Source organism: Histomonas meleagridis (genome assembly GCF_020186115.1).
Source record: "Histomonas meleagridis strain 2922-C6/04-10x chromosome Unknown contig_51, whole genome shotgun sequence".
NCBI classification, from domain to species: domain Eukaryota; phylum Parabasalia; order Tritrichomonadida; family Dientamoebidae; genus Histomonas; species Histomonas meleagridis.
This window is the reverse complement of record NW_027150894.1, coordinates 559,037-583,462: the sequence shown is the minus strand read 5'-3', so window position 1 is coordinate 583,462 and position 24,426 is coordinate 559,037. Positions and strand designations below refer to the sequence as shown.

Below are 24,426 nucleotides of genomic sequence, written 5' to 3'. Positions count from 1 at the left end.
ATAACAGTATCATTATCTTTTTTACCATTATAATCTTTCCCGTATATTACCATTTAAACCTTCGATCGCATTAGTTGTTTATTGTTCTCTTAAATTTACAGACAATAAGAAACTAGGATCATAACAATCGATATCATCATCAATTAATGCTCGAATAGCTCTTATGTTTTTGACAGTACTCCGAATAGTTTGATTTAAGGAATTAATATATTTATAACGACTTATTTTAATTCTCAATGAATTTATGAGATGACTTATATATTATAAATTGAGGACCAAATATTTGTTCAACTGATCTAATCATATGAACTCTGCGAAAAACAATTATAGTATTTAACATTATCTCATCAATTGCTGGATTTTGTGCTTTTAATCTAACAATGATTACGACTCTTGGTATGCCAACTATATTTTCTATATCATCAAATACGAGTTTAAATATTTCCTTTTCTTTACTTTACATAATTGTAAATGTTAATATCTGTTAATTATTATTATCATCAATGAATAATAAATTTAGAATAGGCATATCGAAATCATTGATCATCATTATGTCATCGATTTGTAATGTATCTCTAGATATTATTTTATTATTTAACTTCCTTGAAACAAATGTTGCTGTGATAATTTTATTATCTGCTCTGTTCAAATTTAATATCGTTTCATAATTATTTGATGACTGATAGATAATAGATTGGATTGATTTGATTGTGTCAACATCTTTTGCTTTTAAATAAGAACGTCTGATATCATAAAATTTTCGGACACTGACAGATTATGCTATTTTCCTTCTAATATATGCAGCATTTTCTCATTGTTTAGTGTAAGTTATAATTTGATTGACCCAACCAACTATAATGAAAATCTAGTGATATTGGATGTTTGTGTCGAAAATTGCTCTCAACAAACATAACTTTTGATCAATTATGATCAACTTTCAATCTTATAAAGCTCTTGCAATCATATTGTTTTAGCGTACGGTATTTTTTTAACTTTGCAACGTCCTCCAAAACGACACCAAATATCTCAATATTCGAATGGCCAAAGATATTTGTCCTTGCGAGTGAATAATGACCAAAATTTTGCTTGAACATTTCTTGTATATCATAAGGGGAAGTCTCTTGTAAGTTAATCGACATTTCCCAATTTTTAGGTAAAACAAAATATATAATTTCTGGAGTATCAATCGTGTTTCCATTCATCTGAACCTACTGAATCTTATGAGATTATATCAAATTTGATGACCGGATGAACATTTTGAGAATTTTGTAATAGATTGTGACCATTTTTGAGATTTTTGATGCTCATGTTGGCACTTTTAATTGAAATAAAATTATCGTGTCGAATACAAAATTGACGCCACTTCGTGTCAATTAAGAAGGGGCGACAAAGCCGTTTAAAAAACCGCCAGGACTTATTTATCGAATATTGGTATAAATAAAGAACATGCCATCATTTAAAATACAATATTTTGTAAAATATTGTCTTGAACTATATAAATTGAAATATTATCTAATATTAACATACAGATATTGAGTAAGAACACCTTTTTTATTTAAATATTTATTTTTTACAACATTCAATATTACATGGTTTACGCGTTACAACATTTCAAAAGTTGGAATAATCAGAATATTGATAATTTTTAAAAAACGGCTGTACAAAATTTTTTAATATCATATATTCATTGTCTATATAATGAATTCAATCAAATATCTTGAAATTAGAGAAATCGTATCGTAACGTTTTTAGATATTATTATTTGAATATATTTGGTCGGACGGCGAAGCAGTTTAAAATTCTAATCAGTAACAATAAGAAAAATTTACTAAACTAGTTGGGAAGATTCAACATTTCTTTCAATGGTAGCATATCCAGTTGATGATACAATTCTTGAATTTCTTATTGATACCCATTTTTTATCAGTACTTATTTGAAAATACTTATATATAATGTCATTAAAAGAAATTTCATCAGAAAATTTTTCATCAATTTTAGAAAATAATGTTTTCATTTCAGCTGAAATCAAACTTTGATCTAATTCAAAAATTGTTGAGACTTCCTTGATGTATTTAGAAATTTCAAAATGTAAAATTTCTTCATCTTTACTAAGGAATGCCTTACTATCTGAAATTCTTTTAGATATTTTTCTGTCTTTATTTGGTATGCATATTTTTTTATACATTACTTGTTGGCAACATCTCATAAAATTTGTTGCACTATGATTGTAATGACACAACCTTATAACTTGGCCAAAATAATGTTCAAGCCAATGGGTACCACAAAAGCACCAAGATGAATATCTTTGTTTTGATAAAGAATATTTGATAAAGAATATACGAGTGACATCACTTTATCAATAGTATATATATCGTATATACACATGTAAGGATTTTTCCCTTCTGACATTGAGCTTGTTTGTTTTCGATCTCGTATTTTTATATTATAAGTTTCCATATAAAGATACATCAACGCCCAACATAATGACAAACATTCAATTCTTCGAGTTCTATTTAAATTTTTATCCATAACAGACTTAATAAGTAATGTTGCAGGAATAAGTGATATTAACACTAATTTATTTGTTTCAAATGCTTTAAAAATATTATTATCGGTAAATAACATTATTGGTAGCATATCGTCCATCTTTTTACTATGACTTCCATCCAAAATAAATTCTGGGATGCCAACATCAATATAATCCTTTTTGTTAAACACCAAATCTCTATCAGGTAAAACACAAATTGAATTTCCACATACGATTCTATACCTCATGCATTTTACAAGATGGAGCATATCTTCAAAAACAAGAGGCATGTTTAAATCACTGATTAAATTTGGTAGAAAACAAGAAATATTAAAATTTTGAAATTTATCACAAATTGATTTAACAAACTTTAAATCACCAGTATCTCCGTCAAATGAAATGCCAACAACATTTATACCCAAGCCACCAAGTAAAATTGCAATTAATTCTAATTGAGATACAATTTCATTGTCAGATGAACCATTTTCTTTTACTTTTATACATAAACCACCATTTTATGAAGATATTGGACATATATAATAGACGAAATAATCGTTGATAATATCTTGTTTGTTTTCATCTATAAATGATAATAATGCCTCTGAAGATGATCTCAAATAAGCAGCTATATCTCTGTCAATATAACATTCCTCCATTAAACCTATAATAAATCCATCTTAATGTATAATGACATTTGATGATATACAAGCTGCGTCAACTGCTAGAATAACATCATGGTTATTTTGGGAATAATTCTCATTTAAAAACACTATCAAAAGATGATCTTTATGTTCAATACTTCCATCAAATACCTCTTTTGTAATATTTAACTGTTTATATTCTTCATTCTTCCAACGTTGAATTGTTCTCCAACAAGGGAATCCTAAATTGAACTCCATTGACATCCATAAAGACTGTCCCATATTAGACATACATATATAATCAGGTATAGCTTTTTTGTTGTATCTCTTTGTTGAAAGAGAATCAACATGCATTTTTAAAAAACAGTTATTTTCTATACTATGCAAAAGCTCACTTCTGGAATGTAAAGACTCAATATCTTTTTTCAATTTTATGTTTTCTTCAGATAATTGCTTATATTTAAATGAATGTAAATTAAATGAAGTTTTTAAATTTTTGATCTCTTCTTGTAAACGTAAAACTTGATATCGGAGTTGAGCATCAGTTGCATCTTGGAGATCATTTTTTCTTGGCTTAAAACCCCTTGTACATGTTGGTTTCATTGAACAACTTTCTTTTAACGTCAGAAATAAACATTAGAAATTCTTATCGTACATTGAAATATATAAATAATAATTTTGCAAAATGTTACGATATAATTTCAAAAATATCGAATTTTGGTGAATTAATCGATATACTGAGAGTTTATTTTTAAAATTACTAAGAATTTTGTCTATAGGAAATTATTGTCGCCCCTTATGTTTATTAGGAATTAATTAGATATTCCAAATACGATTTCTCAAAAAAAAATTTTTCTTTATTTTTTATTATTTACTGTCAGGCCAAAGGCTTTGGAGGGGTTCCAACAAAAACATTTTCGATTCATTAGGGTTGTCCCCAAATAGGAAATAAATGATAGCAAGTCAAATCAAGCCTAAGGATCATTTTCCATGTGCAATAATTCTTCCTTTTCTTCTTTTGTTTTTAAAATCTTAATGAAATGATGTAAACTGTTTATTCAAAAAAACGGCTATCCGATCAAAATATTTTGATCGGATTCGATTATAATCAATTCAAATAAAAATTTGAATAAAATTATAATATCTCAAAAGAATTCAGAAGAAATTCCAAAAATCCCATCCACACAAGTATCACAATTGAAATATATTTCAGTTTTTTCTCTTGTGTAAATTATTTTCACATCAAGTAGAAACACTAACTCATTATCGAACTAAATTTGGGGCACTCCAAAATATTTGTGAAATGCAAAAAGATATCCAGTTAAGTCACATATCAAATATTGCCCAAATATTAGAAAAGGACAATGTAAATGGATCTATTTCTCTGACATGTGAAAACGGGATGTTTTATTTTAATTGGATTCCATATGATAGTTCTCCACAATATCTTGTCAATAGCATATTTAAAAAAGTAGGAAATGAATCTACTGGACTCAACAATGGTAAGACTTTTAAGACAGATTTCAGACAAATTTCACAATTCCGAATTAGTGAAAATGATGAAGATTTAATTTTAACAATTGATTTCAATAATGCTTCTGCTTCCAGATTCTCCCTTCCAAAAGACAATATAGTTGAAGTTTCTAATTTTATAGAAGCTTTATTATCAAATCGCATTGTTGTACCAAATCACTATAAAGAAGTTAAGCACACTCTTACTGTATACAAAAACTGCAATCAAAATTACCTTCTTCCTTATCCAACCTATATTCATTTACGAATTTACAAATATAATAACTTAGATGATTTTTGGCTTCAAATAACAGAATTTTTTATTAACCTTATGACAGAGATCGCAAAAGATTATATCATTCTCCAAGATCCGGCCTTTCCAATTGAGATTGCAACATTATCATCACAATACATAATAGAACAACAAACCAAAACTTTATAGATCAAATTCCACAATACGAACCAATTAACAAAAGCAATTTTGCTTCTCTTTTTGATGACAACGGTAAACTCAAAGATATTGAATTATTTAAATCACGTATTTTGTATGCTGGTGTTGAATCTGATGTAATCAAAGATGTCCTACCTTTTATTCTTGGTTCATATCCACTTGATAGTACTTCAGAAGACCGTAAATCACTTCGAGAAATTCAAAGCAATCGTTTTCAACTTCTCCGATCTCAAGTTGACACCATAGGCACCTACCAAATGACACGTAATAAGAAGCTAAGTAGTTCATTCCACGTTATCTCCAACGACGTCAGCCGTACGAACCGAACACATCCTGCATTTCTCAACAACGGTTGTATCGGCATGTCACTTTTGACGACACTTTTGCGAACTTATTGTTTATATAATTTTCAAATTGGTTATCTTCAAGGAATGAATGATTTATTTGTTCCAATAATTTTTGCATATTATCCAAATTGGAATGATGAAGGAAAACCTATTGGTGAAGAAGGTCATATTTTAAATACTGATGAACATATATCTGATATTTTTTGGTGTTATGATTCCATGATAAAAAGTATTAATCACATTGAATTAATTGCGGATGTCCAAAAACAATGTGTGTCTAAGTCTAAAATTGTTGTTGAAACATTATCAAAAGTATCGCCAATGATATACATATGGCTTAAACATTACGACTTAACAGCATTACTATGGGTATATCAAGACTTTGTTCTGTTGTATAAAAGAACATGGAATAACATTTGGGACTTGTGGCTAATGTTTTATTCATTTGTCGAGCCAAAAGATTTTTTGATTTATTTCATCGCTGCAACAATTATAAAGATATTCCCGAAGTTGGCGAACATTAAGGAAACCGGAATCACAATGATGATGACGCAATTCCAATTAGAGTTGGAAAAGGAAGACCCAAAGGAAATAGGAAGAATCGCACTTTGGGTGGCGAATGTCGCCCCTTTGGATGAATGCGAGAATGAAATTGTTGATAATGAAAAAAATGATACAAATTTGAAAAGAGATTATCGTTTTTTCGATTTGTTCAAACAGTAAAAATAAGTTAATGTGATTAATGGTTTGTTGCTTTTGTTTAAATGTTTAGCATTAAGAATAATTTCATTCAGTTTATGCACTTCTTTATCATAATTATTCTGTTTTTTCACTTTTCCAAATTTCTTTTATTTTCTGAAAGTAAGACCTAGAAAAAATTTAATGTGATAAAATCCTTCTACTGAAATATATGAAGAGATTATTGAAATAATACTAATATATCAACAAATTCTGTTATATAATACGCTTCTATAGTAAAATGTTTCTTGCTTAAAAATACAATGATTTAAGTACAATTTTTGGAAATTTCTTTCTCTTTTTTTGGATTAATTTAGTTATCAAATGCGAAATAATCTAAATTAAAAGATAAATAAATTTTGGATATTCAAGTCGAATACTTGCATTGTTTGTTGAACTGTTAACGCAATATTTTCTTCATGCTATTCCTTTTAGTAAATTCATTGTTTCAATTTTTATGGGTTTATAAGTATTCTTAGGAAAATCACTCTTTCTTTCCATTTATTGTATATATAAAAATAAAATTTAAATACATAAGCAATTTGTATTTATAATAAATAATAAAAAAACACCATTTAACATATCAACAAATCATTTATTACATTTACAAAAATTAATTTCTTGTATTTGCCTCATCTGATTCCGAATCTGCCAAATAGTTATCAATTGTCAAAGAAGCCAAACCATTAGCCTCATCCGTATAAATTGGAGTCAATATATCATCTTTCGCGAACGAGAAATCATTTAAATGTACCAACGAACTATTTATCGGCGTCACCAAAGAGTCCATTGGCGTTTCTCCTTCGTATTCATTACTACATACGCCCATTTCATTCAAAGGAGGCACATATAATGGTCTTGTTTGCTTGTTATATACTTTATCCCAATCAATTCCTTCGAAGAATTTATGTTTCTTTATTTCGTTAAATCCGATTCTTTTCTTTGGATCCTTTTCTAACAATCCTTCGATTAGTGATTGTGCATTCGGATCAAAATCAGGATCAAACTCAATCTCACTTGTTAAGATTCGCTTAAACATTAAATTCCGATTTTGCGAATTAAATGGTGTATCACCAACAAGCATCTCATACATTAAAATTCCTAGAGCCCAAAAATCAATCTCAAAAGAATACTCAGAATGTGATATTACTTCCGGTGCTAAATACTCATTAGTACCACAAAATGTACTCGTCATGCTTTGGTCAAGCAAATTCTTGCATAAACCAAAATCTGTCAGCTTAACGTGCCCCTGCGCATCAAGGAGAACGTTTTCGGGTTTTAGATCTCGATAAATCACGCCGAGGCTGTGGAGGTAATCAAGCGCAAGCGAGATCTCCGCAATATACAGTTTGACTTCAGGAATTGGTAATGTCCCACATTCTTGCATATGCTTGAAAAGCTCACCTCCTGGTACAAACTCTAGACAAAAATAAAACTTGGAGGATGTCTGAAAAGCATAATAAAGAGAGATTATGAAAGGATGATGACATTCAGTGAGAACTTTACGTTCACAAATTGCCGTATGAATGCGATCAAAATCTATAAGGCGTTTCTTATGAACTGTCTTAATGGCATAAAGTTCTTCTGTATCTAGTTTTTGTGCTAATGTGATTTTGCCATAATATCCATGACCAATAACTGTGATTAAACGAAATGAATCAATATTGACTTGCGACTTACTGTAAGATGAAGACCTAAGTGCCATAATCCATGCATCTGCTAGAGAACTTGTATCAGCTCGAAATATATAAGATTTTTGATTAGGTGGTTTGATTCTGAATTGCTTGCTATTAGGTTTAGTAAGGGTTATTGAACATAAACTATCAATATTCACTGAAAAAATTAATGATTTTTCATCTTCATTTTTAAAAACAAATAAAGATGATTTCTTCAAAATTGCATAACATCTAGCCCATACTCTAAGGGTATTTTGATATTCTAGAAACCCCTTCATTGAGCCATTTGCATAAACAGGAACATCTTCCATTACTTCGAAAGAACGTTTGGATACAACGGTTTCTCAGAATTTAACGTTCAACTTGTTTAACATCAAAAAAAACGAAAAAAAAAAATATTTTAACATTTAATTAAATTCTATCCAATCCGAAACCCTCTAAACCATAACATAGAGGAGCCAAGTAACAATATGATATTATACAAATTGAAATCAACAATGTAGAGAAACAACTTTTTGCAGTTTTAAACTTTTCAAGCACCAAATCGATCACAACGCCCAAAGACAACACTGCGAACAAATAAGGGATCAAGTAATGATAAGCATACACCGAATGCTTTACGAACATAAAAGGCAATAAACTTGCGAAATAACCAAAAGGCCAAATTATCACCTTTAAAATGCTTTGGTTATTATTTAACAATTCTCCAATACATATAATAACTAAAGTTACGATTGCGAACAAAGCGGAAAACATTGTAATTGGATTCGCATGTAACAAAACAACAGAGTTCGGAGTGAGACAATAAATAATACTTTTCATTTGAATAAATGGCCATTGATACCATTTCGATGTTATATTTGTTTCGTTTTGTTTCCGTTTCATATTCATCAAATGAGAAACTTTTAAATATTCGAAAATTCGCGAAATGATCGAAAGGTTCGAATTAAAAAGAGAACTTCTCTGTATCTCTATTGGATATGTTTGTTGTATTTCAGGGTTTGGATATTTAGTTATAATAATATGAAGAATAAATATAAGAAAAAACAATGGAAAAACAATTATTAACATCAAAAAAAGTCGAAATAGAAATTCTTTAATCCTTTTATTGAAAAGAACATTTTTGATGGTCCTTTCATCATTATCTGGCTGGAAAATAGATTTAAGATTACATTGTGTAATGTCTAAAAGTTGTTGTAGTAAAATAAATGGAATAAGACTTAATGATGTGTATTTGATCGAAAATGATAAACACGTGGAAACAGCTGTAAAGATGATGTGTGGTATAGTTGGGTTCTGTGATAACAAAGAAACTGAAAAAATCGATAACATTGTGAAGAAATGTAAAATGCCATCTGTCAAAATAAAGCGCCCTTCAATAATAAGCATCGATTCAAGGCATAGAAAAACAGCTGTGACAGAAGACGCAAATTTGGAATAGCCAAAAAAACGAAGTGTGAGAAATCCTAAAGATGGAACAAATGATGAAAATGATGATACTGTTAAACGAAGTGTAAAATAATGAAGATTTTGATAGCCTTCATACGATTGATAAAAATTGATTGACCCATTATATCCACTGATTTTGCCAACAAATGAGAGAAGAAGTTTAGCAAAATATGGATGAATATCAAAATATAATTTACGTGTAAGATAATAATTTGTGAAATTCCCAAACCAAATCTCGTCAAAAGTTGTTTGACTTGGTTTGGATAAATTAAATGTACGGGTGCACACACCAAAAAAAATAAAAATTAGAAGTAAGATAATGTCGCTCAAAGAAAATGAAAACGTTGGCTTCGGAACATATATAGAACCAAAAAAGAGAAGCTTTTTTTTGACTTTTTGTTCTCCTATCATTACATGAAATGTGAATTGAAAACATTTGAAAATAAACGTTCGTTAAGTATGGCGAAAGATAATTTAGTCACCACTCGCCTTAAAAATACAAAATCCAAATTTATTTGACTATCTGTAATGTTGAAATGAAAAACAAAAATGTTGCGAACTTTTAGTTGACTTTTTGTGAATTATCTGCAAATTTCACTATAAACAAATTGTTCTTTGGTTTGATTTAACACCACATTTATGAACCACCAACATCATTTTTTAATGATATACAATATCCATAAAAGACACATATGGTTAAATAATTTGTTTGATTTAGTTGTAAAAAATTCGCCATTTTCATCAAGTCTAGACTTTGTTCTGAATATATATCACGACCAAAAATTCGACATTCATTATTTCCTATAGCGTTTTTATCATGCTGGAAAAATGCTTCACAATCAGATGAAGATCATTTCTCATCAATTGTTAATCATATATTGTTTGAACACGAGAAAGTTAATTAGTTTTTTATGGATTTAATACAATTAACACATCGTTCATTATTACCATTAAATGTTGATTATATACTTGTAGCAGAATTAAGTGAATCGTTACAATTTTCATTATATATATTACAAAGAATGTACATACAAGATCCTAAAAATCGTAAAGTTATGGAGTTATTAATGAACATTAGTATTAAAATGGATCGAATTCCAATAGTTCGAAGTTTATTTAATAAAGCAGAATCAGAAATGAATAAATTCGAAATCGCTAATTTGCATCCGCCGCTTCACACATCAATGACAACAATTGATCCAAAATTTGTATCTAAATATATCATTTAATAAGTTTCAGATATGAACGATCACTAACATTATTGTGTACGCAATTATCTTCATCCGTTGCAAATTTCGGAATATGTTTTATTTTTCGCTTTGCATAGCTCCGGATGCGTTGAGTCCGCATAATAGAAATGGATTGTTTCGTCTTCCACTGCGAATATTTGCTTATTTCTCATTATTACGCCTGGTATTTTCCTTACGTCGTGGTGATGCAAGAACACGAGTTTGTTGATTGGGCAATGGTACATCGGGCATTGATCGTGTCTCGTTGGGTGCTGTTCTTCTGGGCATTGTTTTAAGTCATTGAAATCATTTTTTTTGATTCTATCTAAGTCGCTTTTTGGGAATGGATGTCCGGAGAATGCGTATGAAGTAGCATTCTTCATTGAAAGATTCAATCTAAATATGAATTCATCATGACAAACATCTTCTGCTCTTTTACAGTTGAATATAATTTCTTCATACATTGGAAGCATTAATTCGACAGCTCTTCGCGAATAGAAATATCCAGCGCCGCCTTGAAGGAACCCGAGATAATCAATGTGACGAATACAGCAGCCTTTAATGACTACATCTTTTAATGGATCATATTTCTTTTCGATTGCATCATAAAATGAATCTAATCGCTTTAGGTTAATGCCAGTATCATCTGTGGTGCGATGAAGCCATCTATAATTTGTCTCGTAATAAAAATATGAAAGTCCAAAATATGTTTTGCGGAAAATGTCAACGCTCTTTTTGTTATATGAACCATTTGTGGTGATATTCGATGTTATGTTTCGATAACGTTCTGGTACAGCAAGATGTAAAATATCATCTTTGTTATCTTGTTCCGTTTTGTTTGTTTTCTTCCAATCAAGATAAAGCGCTTTGTATCCAGATTTTTGATTTAAATCATTGACATAGAATCGAGACATGTTTAAGGGGATTGTACTATTTGGCATCGTGATAATAAGAAATAATATCCTGGGAGAAGTGTCGGTCGGAACATAATATTTGATTTCGCCGTTTTCAGAGTTACTTCTTAATGTTGCTACTAAAAAGATAACAAACATTATACATTCTGATATAATATGGATATTATTTCTTAGTATTTCTTGTATTTCCATTTTTTGGTGTCTTTGGAGTTGGCCAATTTGGTTGGATTGGAACTAGGCTACAAAGTATTGAAAACAATGGTTTACCACAAACGATTGTATTGATTAAGTAATAAGTTTTAATGTATACATTTCAATGAAAAAGTTAATAACCCCTCACAAATCCAACGGTTGGGTTGCCAAAAACTAAAAAATGACTTTTTCACATGAATGCATTGAATCATTGAATACATATACAAACTTTTGAACGAGTGAAGCCGGTTGGCTTGCGGTTCCCTTTCGGTTTATTTTTCTCATAAATCTCTGAAATATTAAGTAATCCCTCAATAATTGAGTGCATGATCAGCAAATTTGCAAATTTTTTCAATTGAAAAAATCCAAAAAGTGTCAACGAGATGTCATTTGTCAAAGATGACGTCTGATATCAGGAAGGATGGAATGGAATATTTCTTGCTAAATTGACACAAGACACAACCGAGAAGAGTTTTGGATTACCATTTAATAACTTTTGAAAAATTTCCAACTAATTATATAGCATGCTTTTTGAAACTTGGTAAATATTTTAGACACAATTTAGAAGGGTTCCAGTAAAGTGTTTTGAGCTTCTTCTACCGAATGCTTTCTATTATTATTCGAACATGGAAGAGAATTGTATGTTAAGCCTACTACACATCGTAACGGTTTTTTTAATGATTACCAAAACGATCAATTTCAACACAATTTGCCGTTTGACAATGATAAGCAAATTCAATGTGCTATAAAAAACATTCCTTCCTTCCATAGTTGCTAAAATTATTTTTCTTGAAGATGCTTGGCCCATCTTTAATGAATCTTCTTTCTTCATCCTTAAATTATTTTGTCTTCCATATGCAAAATTTCAAGAAATCACTTGATTTAGTGATTATTGTTATAGCAACATCATCATGATGCAGTACTTGTTTGGCTTAACTTTTATGGTGGAAATGAAGTTTTTAATTGTTTTAATTTCGTATTTTCATAGTTTTTTATTTTTGATTTTCTCTTCATTTTCTGTCTTGCTTAGTTGTTGAAATATTCACTGTTGACAATTTGTTGGAAAGTTTGAGAATACGCAAGTAAATCGCATATATCAACTGTATTGGAATGTTATCTGACCATTTAATTTTCATCGTTACGTATCTTAATTTTTATCAAAAATCTGCGCATTACAGAAACAACAATAACAAACATTTTTCTAGCGAATAACCACCCACAATAGAACGTTTTACAATGACAAAACATTTACATAAAAACGCGTTCCTTATAATTCCTTAATCCAATAAGTGCCTTTGCAATCGAACTCTCCCCGTCGCAGCCCGCCTTCTTCCCTAATATCTTCAACAGCTCTTCATATATCTTTATCATCCTCTGCAACGCGACATTCGCACTCGTTGCGGCGCATATTGCCAACCCTTTTCCTTCGTACGGCGCACCGAAGAACTGTATCCTAAATCCGACTCTGTTCAGCAAGTCGAACATGAATCCTTTGTTAAAGAGACATTGCTTCGTTTCGTTTATGCTCATCATCGCTAACCCCGGATGACTTATTTGGCTTTGAACAATAGCGAATCGTTTAAATGTTTTTTCTGTTGTTTTAATGTTATTTAACAATAACATTTTGTTTCGTTGAGAATCAAAACCTGCGCATAACGTAAAATATGCTGTGTACAATGAGTTAGGATACGAATTAAGTCGAATGTCATAGCCAATGAGTCGAATTTCGTTCTCTTCGACATATGAAAGAAAATCAATGATGACATAACCTAAAACACCTTTCCGCATAAGAACTGAGCCAACTTGTCTGGAGAGACCAATAAGATGAGTTCCATCAACAGAGATGGATGGTATAAGAATTGATGAAAATGAAAATGGTGAATGATGAATTCGATCAAATGTTCCAATTACTCGAATTTCGTTCCCTGTAAGTAGAAGTGAAACAGATGGAAAGCTTCGGATATTTGGTGGAATAGCTTCAATGGTTGCACCAAGTTGTTTAATCTGTGAAATGAAATTATTTGATGAAATTGAAGAATGAATTTTTTTCAGATCACGAAAATCTTTCGCATCAAACCATGCAACACCGGTTTTTGGTGTAGAATAACTGAGTCGTATAATCCAAACCTTGATATCATCATTATCTTCAATCAAATCTTGCGTATCGTCGAGTAAAGCACTCAAATCTTGATGCTCTTTTGTGGAAATAAGAGGAACAATTCCAGCCTCTCTAAATAAGGATTTGATCACTGATCGTCTTTGAAAAGAGGTGGGATCAATGCACCCAAGAATAGGAAGATTGATATCAACAGAAATTGTAGATTCAATTGACCAGTCTTGATGGGGGATAAGAAATGCATCTCTACCACATATTATTTTACGAACTTGTTGAATAGATTTCATGTCACGAAGTAATTGTTGGGAAACACTTGAATTTTGGCGAAGAACAACAAAATGAATTCTAGAATTTGTGTCATCAATTCCAGACTGAGAGAAAAGATCAAGCATTTCTTCCCATACATGTTCAGATGGTAAAGAAGGAAGCAAAAGAATAAGAGTTACATTTTTGAACATTAAATCAAAGCATCTTGTCAGATCTTGTAACCCTGTTATAACATGAACAATTAAATATGGAGCTTTTTCTATTTCTTTATATTTTCCACGAAGAAGATTTTGAAGTTGTTCGGCTCGATTGCTAACTGTTCTTAAACGGCTTCTAATCTCTGCTCGAAACCGTTTATTTACGTTTAAATTTCTCCAGAAATTTTGAATGGTAAAAGCGGCTTTAAAAATTTCTTTTCTCTTTTTTCTTTCCATGTTTTCTAAATATTTTCTTATACATTTCTGAATTGTATATGCAGCATATGATTTCTTTTGTTCAACAAGTTCGTCAATTCCATTAAGACATTCATATATATTGTCATCTGTGATAACATTAAGAAGTGCAGCTTCACTAAGTTTGCGTCCATTAACTTCCGCAAATTGAATGCCAAATTTGTCACAGTAAGCTTCAATTCGGTTAAGAACTGTTTCAATACGGTTCCATATTTCATTATTTGTTCTTTTAAATGACTCGAAATCTGGCGTTTCTCGAGGGATCTTACCTTTTATTACAAGGAGAGTTTGTTGGGCATATTTATCTTGAAGTTCTTCATAGATTCTTGGAGCTTTATATTCATTTGATCCAACATAAATACTATCTGTACTCGTTGAGTAGCTCAATGCACTCTGTGAGGAAATAGAAGAAGCGTTACTACTAGCTCTTTGAAGAGATTTGCGTTTTTCTGTGAGTTGTTTAAATTGAGAATCTGTAAAAATTCTTTTTTGTCGTCTTTCTCTCCGAGCTATGGCAGCACCTTGTATATCCATATGGATCATAGGAGACACTATTGTGTTTTGTTGATCTGTTGGGTCAATATGCCCAGTAACAATTGGCAAGTCATTATTTAAATTTGATAATTGTTGATACCTTTTATCAGATTCTGTGGTAATTTTGTTTATAACTGCATATCTTTTCCTGAGGTTTGATGAATGTGTACTTTTAAAAGGATGATATTCTCGTGGCTTTGTATTAATCGGTTTCTGTATTTTTGTTTTGCTTCGAGGACTTAACAACTTTGGAGCCACCAAAGGTTCATTGTTTTTTGATATGCTAATTGATTCAGTTTTAACTTTTAAATTATTTGTTGTTTCAGATAATTTCGATAAAACATTTGAATATTCGACTCCTGGAGTTTGTAGTGATTTTTTTATCTCAGAAAATTGTTGGTGTGCATTCAAAATAACATTTGCTAAAGTGTTTTTTTCTCCATCAGCCATCAACTCTTCAAACCCTTTTTCATAACGTATGTGTCACTTTTCTTATAAACGGTCATTCAAAAACGATGTTTTGGAAAACCGTTATATAAAGCAGATGAAAACTAATAACTTTTTTGAAAGAAATTGAATAGTTTATTGATACAGGGTTTGAGTGTGAGTAACCCCTTCAACTGCTACAGCATTCTGTAAACTTCTCATTTTTGAATAGCGGCATTTTTTTTGATTTATCGTCAATCGGTTCACATTGTTATGAATCAATTTGCTGAAGCAGAAGTATCTCATCTTATAAATGACCTCAGTATGTTTAAAACAACCAATGCAAATATATCAAGTGGGGCATTTCGTGTTGATAAAGGAATTATTAATTACACTGAACAATTTGTTGCAATGAAAAGAGCCCAAACCGAAGATGCATATAATTCACTCATAAACGAATTTAAAGTATTATGTAAAATATCAAATGTAACAGTGCAATCTTTGGTTGGGTTTTATCCAAATGATGACCATAAAAAAGCTGTTTTGATCACTCCATTTTATAAGAATGGAAATTTACGTAATGTTATTAATACACAACCATCTGAATGGACCTTGGATACAAAAATAATTGTTTTTTTAGGTGTTTCTTATGGGTTAAAATATCTTCACGAAAATGACATCATTCATCATGATCTAACAGTTGATAATATATTTATTGATGATAATTTCCATCCAATTATTGGTGGTTTTGGACTTACGCATAAATCAATTGAACCAGACTCAGTTTCAAAAGCTCGATATCTTGCACCTGAAATTATCAATGGAGAAAAATACACTAAAAAGACTGACGTATATACATTTGGACTTCTCATGAATGAAGTATTTTCTTCCAAACAACCTTATGAAGGCCTTAATATTCAACGAATTAAAGAAAATATTAATAATGGCGTATTACCTGAAATTTCGGGTACAACACCACCAGTTTTTGTATCTTTAATTAAAAAATGTCTTTCTAAAGATCCTAAAAAGAGATGCAAATCAAAAAAGTTATTTAATAAGATTCGAAGCATATATGATGAAATTTCCGGTATTAATAGATCAATTCTTGACAATTATAAAAATCAAATAATATATTCAGAACTATTTCCATTTAATAATTTTGTTATACCAACACCATTAACAGATATTAAATCCAATCCTCATCCATGGGATAAAACATCGAAATATCCTATTTTAATTAAGAACTTTGAATCAACCCTACGTAAAGCAGGAAATAGACCTATAGTTTTAGTAATGTTATTTGGACCATATCAATCAGGTAAATCAACATATCTTAAGACACTTACAGGGAATGGAGCATTTTATGCCGGAAAAGGAACAAAAAGTCAAACTCAAGGCATACTAATTGATGGACCTTATATCATTTCTGATATAATAAATAGATTTAGTAAAGATTATGCGAAACTAAAAGAAAAATGTGATTCAATTAATGTCGATAAAAATACAGCAATATTTTTCATTGATTCACAAGGTATTGGTGATGAAAAGTATGAATTAAAGCTTAAGCCAATATTAGATAAAGTTAATGCAGTCTTTACTTCAATTTCTACTGTATGTTTAACTATATCTAGGTTTAATGATAAAGTTGATGATTTTAAAAGTACTTTAACAACAATTCGTCGTGCACAACTTTCTTCTTCATTTCCTTTATCGAATGTTTTTTTCCTTGTAAGAGATTTCAAAGATTTAGAACAGAATTTAGATCAAAGAAATCCAGATAAATATCAAGATAATTTTAAGAATTTTTCTGAGTTATGGTGGAAAGAACATAACATAGCAAAAGAACTTTATTCGCCAAATTCATTAAAACCTTTACCTCTTGGGGATGTTGAAGCCAATTTAAGTGGATATATTAATAGTGTCTATCAATCATTTTACTTTATTTTAAATTCTATTCAATCAGTACAATATTTTCCTGATCAGTTTATAAATTCAATACAAAATGAATCATATCCATTATTTTCAAATGATTTTCAAAATTTTATGGATTTAATACTCAAATTCGAAAAAGAATTTATATTAAAAATACCTAATAAACCATTAGCAGATTGTGTAGCATGTACATTTTTACTTAATGATCTTATAGGAAAAAAATTGAAAATTGATACTGATCCATCTAAAATTGATGAATTAACTGATGAGGTATATAAATTTATATGCATAGTTTTAGAAACTATATTACCATATATTCTTGGTAATGCTGAAGTTAAGTTTTGTGATTATGCTCAATATGTAACAGAAATTAAACGTGATTTGAAAGCTTCTATTGGAATAAATATTCAATATATGAAGTCAAAGATAAAACAATATCAATATTTTAGAGCAAATAAGTGGAAATTAAGAATGAAATATATTGCAGCTGCAACATTCATTGGAGTGGGTTTTTCTTTTGCAGGAGGAGTTGCAGCAGGTATTATTGCTGTTGCTTTTGAATCTTATATAAGCAACGCATTACGATTATCTGATGAGCAAATAAAAGAAATAATTAATAATGTGAAGACACCATTTTATCCATATATTTGGGATATTTGCTATAATCGAAAAGCAAATGAGTTAATTATTTATCAAATTATAAAGAAACCAATTACACAAAATCAGACATTAATTGTATTTTATGAACAACCAAATCATCATTCAGAACTTTTGTTTCAATCATTAACCGGATTCCAAATTAAGCACAACATTGAAAAACAAATATTATTTTATGAAAATGTTTATTCCATTTATCTTATATCAAGATTTAAAAGTGTTGATTCTTCTCTTTTTATACGTAATAAGAAAGTAACAAAACTACTAGAAAAAATTAGTATAATATACATGTGTGGAATTACTCAAGATGAATTTTGGGAATTTGAAAAATCCCAAAATGTTGAATTAATATTTGTAACAACAATTAAAAAAGATGAACAAATTAGTATAAAGCCATCTATATTAAAAAAGTTAAATGTAATGACACTTTCAACTGATTATTATCAATTTTCTATTGTTGATAAACCGAATTTTAAATATGAAATGTGGAAAACTAACAAATTCTCAAATGAGAATAATCAAATTAAATTTTTACCAATTCATGCAGGTGATTATCAACTTGAAAATTATGGTCCGAGATGCATAGCTTCAATCAAATATGCATGTAGATACATATTAAAGGATCCAATATTAAAACCAACAGTTGAAGAAATTCAAGAATACGAAAAAAATCAAGCTAATTAATAAGTTAATTAGTAAAAAGTCCTAAAAAAAATTTTTTTTAACCCCCTTACAAACTTACATAAAAAAATGAACTTTGTTTGAACAAATATGAACTCAAAATCATATCGGCACAAAAGCCACTTTTTTATTGAATTTTTGTGTAATTTGCTTAAAAATGCACTTTTCATTCACATAACATCAGCATAGAAAATTTGTCTAATGATTATTGCTCAAAGGAGAGATCTCTCTTCCATTGGTAGTAGGCATCGAACAAGAAAAATAAAACCACACGCCTTAAATTTAATGTCTACGTTTTAAAAACACGATAAATTTTATTATTTTTTGCTTTCACAAAAAAGTTTTTATTTAAATATCAGTACATATATGTATTTGGTTCTTGTTCGATCACTTCCGGATGTCTCTTAAAGAAGTCACCCCATGACTCATAGCTTGATCCTTGTTGATCATAGATATAATTCCCCTGTTGTGCTTCAACAGTCGGCACATTATATATTCGATACTCGCTGCCATTTTTCATGTGCAGCACCAAACAATTTGGCATTGTATCACTAAAACTTCCGTAAAATCCATTTTGAGGATAATCATTCGAAAAAAATAGCCAACTCCCAGTGCTGTTAGAATACTCTAACAATGATGCTATCTTGATCATAACAGTTCGGCGAGGCCCGAACATTGCAAGAAATTTGATAAAATCTGATTTTTCAATTATTGATTGATCATTTCGAGATGGTGAAATTAAGGCTTGAAGAACACTCTCTGCATTGTCAATGGGTTGCATGTTCTGTTTTAGCATGTTAGCTGCTCTATGAATAAATTCTGTCGCATTGAATGATTCACATTGATATCCTACAATTTCTTCCCATAAACTCTGTGAGCTGACAAAGAAATTACGAATGAAGTCATCATTAACTGCAAAAGGTAACCCAATGGTAAAATGATAAGCTAAATTTTGTGATGATGGAGGATTTGGATTTTCATTGATAACTGTAGGCATTAAAGATGGACTTTTCTTTGTAAATCCTTCTTTAGTCCATTGGGTCCACCCATCTTTATCGCGTTGAAGTTGTATGAATTTTAAATCTTTAAGATTTACATTTAAAGTGTTAATTTTGATACCCATAACTTCAACCAATATCTTTTTGTTCATTCGGAATTTTTCATTTGTAATCCAACCAACACCTAATTCTTCTTCAGTTGAAGGATTATTCATAACATAAGTAAGTAAAACATGTAATTTAGTTGTGAATTGAGACGAAGGATCACGACTACTTTTGCGTCTGAGTATTTTTTGAATATTTGGCGGAAGTTTCATGAATGCTGTGAGGGTTTTTGAGTAGTTCTCCATTAAAATTTGGCTTGTTGGGTGACCTGAAATTTACTTCACATTTTGAATACGTTACGTAGAAAAACGGCGACAAAACGATCGTAACACGTTCAATTCTTCTCAGAAAATTCTTTTGTATAAATTCAAATGCCATCACCAAAAAATTAATTTCCTTATGCTCATCATATCTTTTTATTATACAAGCACAATGAAATGATTAAGTAATGTAGAGTGTTTGTCGATTCTGATGAAAATATTAATTTTTCGATATTCTTCTCGATGAACTTCTAACAAGTTAATATTTTCATGATTTAATTGATATAGCATATAAAAATATATTTAGCAATTGGTGTCATTCGCATGATTATAACGAAATTTGAGAATTTTTACTGAAACATTCTTTCATGACTCAGGCGTAAAGTTACGGTTATGATTCAATGACTACTCTCAAAAGTCTGCGGCAGTTTTCATTCAATTTCCGTGGCTGGATGCGAGCGGTTTTGTCTGACCACTAAGATAGATGCGTGGTAAGTGGTTGAAGAAGCGTATGCGGAGACTCAAAAGAAAGAGGAGGCAAATGAGAGCCAAGGCTAGGTAAAAACATAAACCATTATAAAAATAAAGTTAGTAAATCTTTATTGACATTAAAAAATACTTCTTTTTTAACCAATATTTTACAGCAATTACGTCTTTTCCCACAAGTTAACCAAGACTTGAAATAAAGTTTTGGTGCATTGAAATATAGTAATAATTCACAAATCATATATATGTTTGAATCAGAGAAATCAAAACATATAACACAAAACTTATAGCTTTAACAGTATGTCCATTTTTAGATTCAAAAATTTTGAATTAAATGTTCAGCATTAATTGTTCATTTATTCATTTGAAATTTCTATTTGAGGCCAACAAGGTTCAATTTGAATGAGACATATGGGTGATACTCTGATTCATCGTTCATCAAATCATCGTCAGCTGCATCGTCGGTCTGAATTCCATCATTGAACACCTTCTCGAGCTCTTTGTGGATCTTAGGGATGTTCTTTGGCAAGGCGCAAACTTGGAAGGCCTGGAAGTCAGATTTAATTCCATACAAAAGAATTGATTCAACGAAGATTCTGATAGCTTTAATATGCATCCATACTATTGCAAGTTGAGAAAATGTTGATTGGAGTTGCTCTGAGTAATTATTAGATTCATTCAGATAATTTTGAATTGCTTCTTGTGCCTCCTTTTGGAGTTCTTCACGAAGATTCGGATTGTATGTGAAGTCCTTGATATGCCAGCCCTTTTCTTTAGTGGCACTCTTGTAATCATCAAGATTCTTGTAAATGATTGTAACGGCAAAACATGTGTACTCATTATCAGAAGCAAGCTCTTCCAATGAGTTTGGAACAACATAAGGACTGTCAAGAGTGTAATTATTCTTAAATTCATTAACATATCCATTCTTGACAACAACTAAAACAGTGCTAAGGTTACGTGTGTGTACATATATGGGTGTCTTTGTTGCTTTGGATGCATGATATTCATCAAGATTTGTAACTGAATACATTGAAGATCCAATTTCATCAAGATTACGAACAAGAAGACTTCCTTCACTCCTCCTACGAAGGTTTATAATCTTATTGCCGGCATCTGTGAAAGCTGTGCTCGAGTTTCTAATTTGTTCATCAAGTGATTGAACTTCATCTAAAAGTGTTTTATAAATTTCAACAACGGAACCTTTTTGTGAGAATTGGATATCGTTCCATTCCCATCCTTCAATATATTGGTCAATTGGAATTTCATCAATTTGATTTCCGTTTTGAAGTGAAACAACAAGCTTTGGTGGAATAGCTGGGTCAAAAGCACAGTTGCATGGGAGATCATCCCAGCCTCTTTGATTATCAGCTTGAATCTTTTTTGATAAATCAGAGCAACTTCTAGCAACACGAGTGAGAAGACTAAACGCTTGAAGGTCGAGTTTTCCAACCTCATCAGCAATGGACATTAACTGATCAGTTGAAGAAAATTCTGTTAAATTTGATGAGACTGGGAATTGGTGAACCTTACCTAATGAACCAACAATTCCTTCAATGACTTTGTTGATGCTTGTATCTTTTACTTGTGGTGGTAATTCCTTAGAAAAGGAAAGAAGCAAGTATTGTGCCATTGGAAATAATGAAGCATACGAACAAAGCTTGTCAAATTTTCTTATCATTTGTTGGCCGAGGGGCTGAAAACCATGTAAAGCATTCAACGATGTTATCATCAAAAAGAGGGTAAAGAAAAATGGAATTCTACATAAATAAAACCAAAATAAACTTTATGTTCATATATTAGTTATTCATTCCTTTATCCGTTCTTTCATTTTTTTGGTATTAACTCGGAAAACAAAATAATTTCATTAAATACAAATGTTCAGAAATGAAACTTTTCAAATAATTTTTCAATGTAATTTCATTTCATATGCGATAATATTCAATATATGATTAAATCATGGGAATACAAAACATGTTTTAGTATGGAACAATAAAAAAACGGTCGATAGAACGTTAAATAAAAATATGGAGAACGTTTATTCAGCAATATGCCAAAGGAAGACCTCAAAGAATCATACATAAGTATGTTTAAATTTTAACACCAGAATCATTTCAAAGTTGCGTTGATACAACATGTTGTAATATTTTGGCATATGATCATGTTTCTAAAACAAATCGTCATGGGAAAACCGATCACAGATTTTTAGTAATAACAACCTCATCAATGTACCTATGTGTAGGTTTTAAAATGTTAAAAGCTGTTAAAATTTCGGGTATTTTTCCATGGGTTAATTTAATACAAATAATTTACAATGCACCATCACTTTCTAATCCATTATTTCATCATCTTCTTTTTGTTTTTAAGGATAAGCCAATTCGTCTTCTTTCCGTTAATCCAGGACCTATTCTTGAAAAAACAATCATTAATTTATATCAATTATTTGGACCTGACCCACCAATCCACATTGAAACAACTCCCCTAGACTTTTCATCGGAATCCAAACAACCTTTTTATTTTTGTAATTTATTTGCTTCTTATTGCATATCAAATGAATTATCAATAAATGAGCAAATCTATCATATGCTTGAATCGATCCAAAACGAAGCTGAAGAATCTAAAGAAGGGATGATAGTTAATGTACAACGTCTTAAAAGTGATCCCAAGTATACATTTCCACTTTTAACAGCTCTTTATCGCTCACGAAACATTTCTAATTTAATTATTTCTGGTAATGATGTACAAAGTTTTTTTGATTACATCAATGTAGTTATCGAGAACAATAAGGACACACTTAATTCGCTCACGATTGATGGGTGTAACACGTTAACCAATATTGAATTAATGTATAAAGCACTCATTTCGTCGAACGTTAACTTTCTATCGTTCAAAAACGTCACTTTTACCGACACATTCATAAAACCGTTTATTGAATTTATGGGTAAATCACTTGTATCACAAATATCATTTGTCCGATGTAAGTTTGCGGATGGCACATTTAAAGAATTTTCAAATCATTCTAATGAATTTAAAGACATGGACTCATTAATAATTTCACATACAAATTCACTTAAGAATAATGAAACGTTTTTAGATCTTTTTAACTTTATTTTTTCCATAAAATTACCAAACTTATCATTAATTGATATTGGGACAGATATTACAATGATATTTGATATATTAAATTCTAAATCAATACCATTGATATCATTAGATTTATCATATAATAAATGCACCAATTTTAATGGCCGATGTAATTTACCAATAACATTAGCGGAGTTAAAACTTTCACATGTACAATGGGATATAAATAGTTTATATAATATTTTAGATTCACAAAAATTTGTCACGAAAATATCATTAAATGTATCATCAATTGTCGGCACGACATTTAATGACATCAAATATTTAAAGCCTAAAAAATCGAGTTATTCAATCAAGGAATTTTATTGGAAAAACAACACAATAAATTCCGTTTTTATCGAATTCATTTCTAATCTTCCGAATTTGGAGTCATTAGGTATCGATGGATGCGAAATCGAAAACAACTTAAATGATCCGATAATGAGCAAAATCGTTACATTCCTTCAAAACTGTAAATTAAAAAAACTTTCAATGTGTGGAACAAAAATTAGAAACTACCAAAATAAAATTCAAGAATTCTTTGGGTCTTTCGCTACTTCAACGACCTTAGAATCAATATCGATCAGTAAGAATAACATCGGCGATAAAGGTTTGGAAAGTTTTGTCGAAGTTTGCGCAAAGAACAATTTGATTAAGTCTGTAAACTTCTCAAAAAATAACTTTCAGAATCCTCTGAAATTCATTGAATGCTG

General features: G+C 30.3%; 5 protein-coding genes across 5 annotated transcripts; all 5 read right to left on the bottom strand.

Moving 5' to 3' along the window:
- Nucleotides 1-6,829: 6,829 nt before the first annotated feature.
- On the bottom strand, nt 6,830-7,921 carry GO595_007090 (AGC family protein kinase; the record flags this gene model as incomplete). Its single annotated transcript, XM_067920515.1, has 1 exon — nt 6,830-7,921. The coding sequence occupies one exon, from the start codon at nt 7,919-7,921 to the stop codon at nt 6,830-6,832; it is 1,092 nt and encodes a 363-aa protein (XP_067772609.1).
- Nucleotides 7,922-10,620: 2,699 nt separating this feature from the next.
- Nucleotides 10,621-11,676, bottom strand: GO595_007089 (uncharacterized protein; the record flags this gene model as incomplete). Its single annotated transcript, XM_067920514.1, has 1 exon — nt 10,621-11,676. One exon carries the CDS (start codon nt 11,674-11,676, stop codon nt 10,621-10,623), a length of 1,056 nt encoding a protein of 351 aa, XP_067772608.1.
- A 1,248-nt stretch (nt 11,677-12,924) lies between these two features.
- GO595_007088 (IQ calmodulin-binding motif family protein) lies at nt 12,925-15,045 on the bottom strand (the record flags this gene model as incomplete). The annotated part of the gene is made up of 1 exon (XM_067920513.1): nt 12,925-15,045. One exon carries the CDS (start codon nt 15,043-15,045, stop codon nt 12,925-12,927), a length of 2,121 nt encoding a protein of 706 aa, XP_067772607.1.
- Nucleotides 15,046-19,096: 4,051 nt separating this feature from the next.
- Nucleotides 19,097-20,089, bottom strand: GO595_007087 (39 kDa initiator binding protein; the record flags this gene model as incomplete). The annotated part of the gene is made up of 1 exon (XM_067920512.1): nt 19,097-20,089. The coding sequence occupies one exon, from the start codon at nt 20,087-20,089 to the stop codon at nt 19,097-19,099; it is 993 nt and encodes a 330-aa protein (XP_067772606.1).
- An 874-nt stretch (nt 20,090-20,963) lies between these two features.
- GO595_007086 (V-ATPase subunit C family protein) lies at nt 20,964-22,271 on the bottom strand (the record flags this gene model as incomplete). Its single annotated transcript, XM_067920511.1, has 1 exon — nt 20,964-22,271. One exon carries the CDS (start codon nt 22,269-22,271, stop codon nt 20,964-20,966), a length of 1,308 nt encoding a protein of 435 aa, XP_067772605.1.
- Between the last annotated feature and the right edge of the window lie 2,155 nt (nt 22,272-24,426).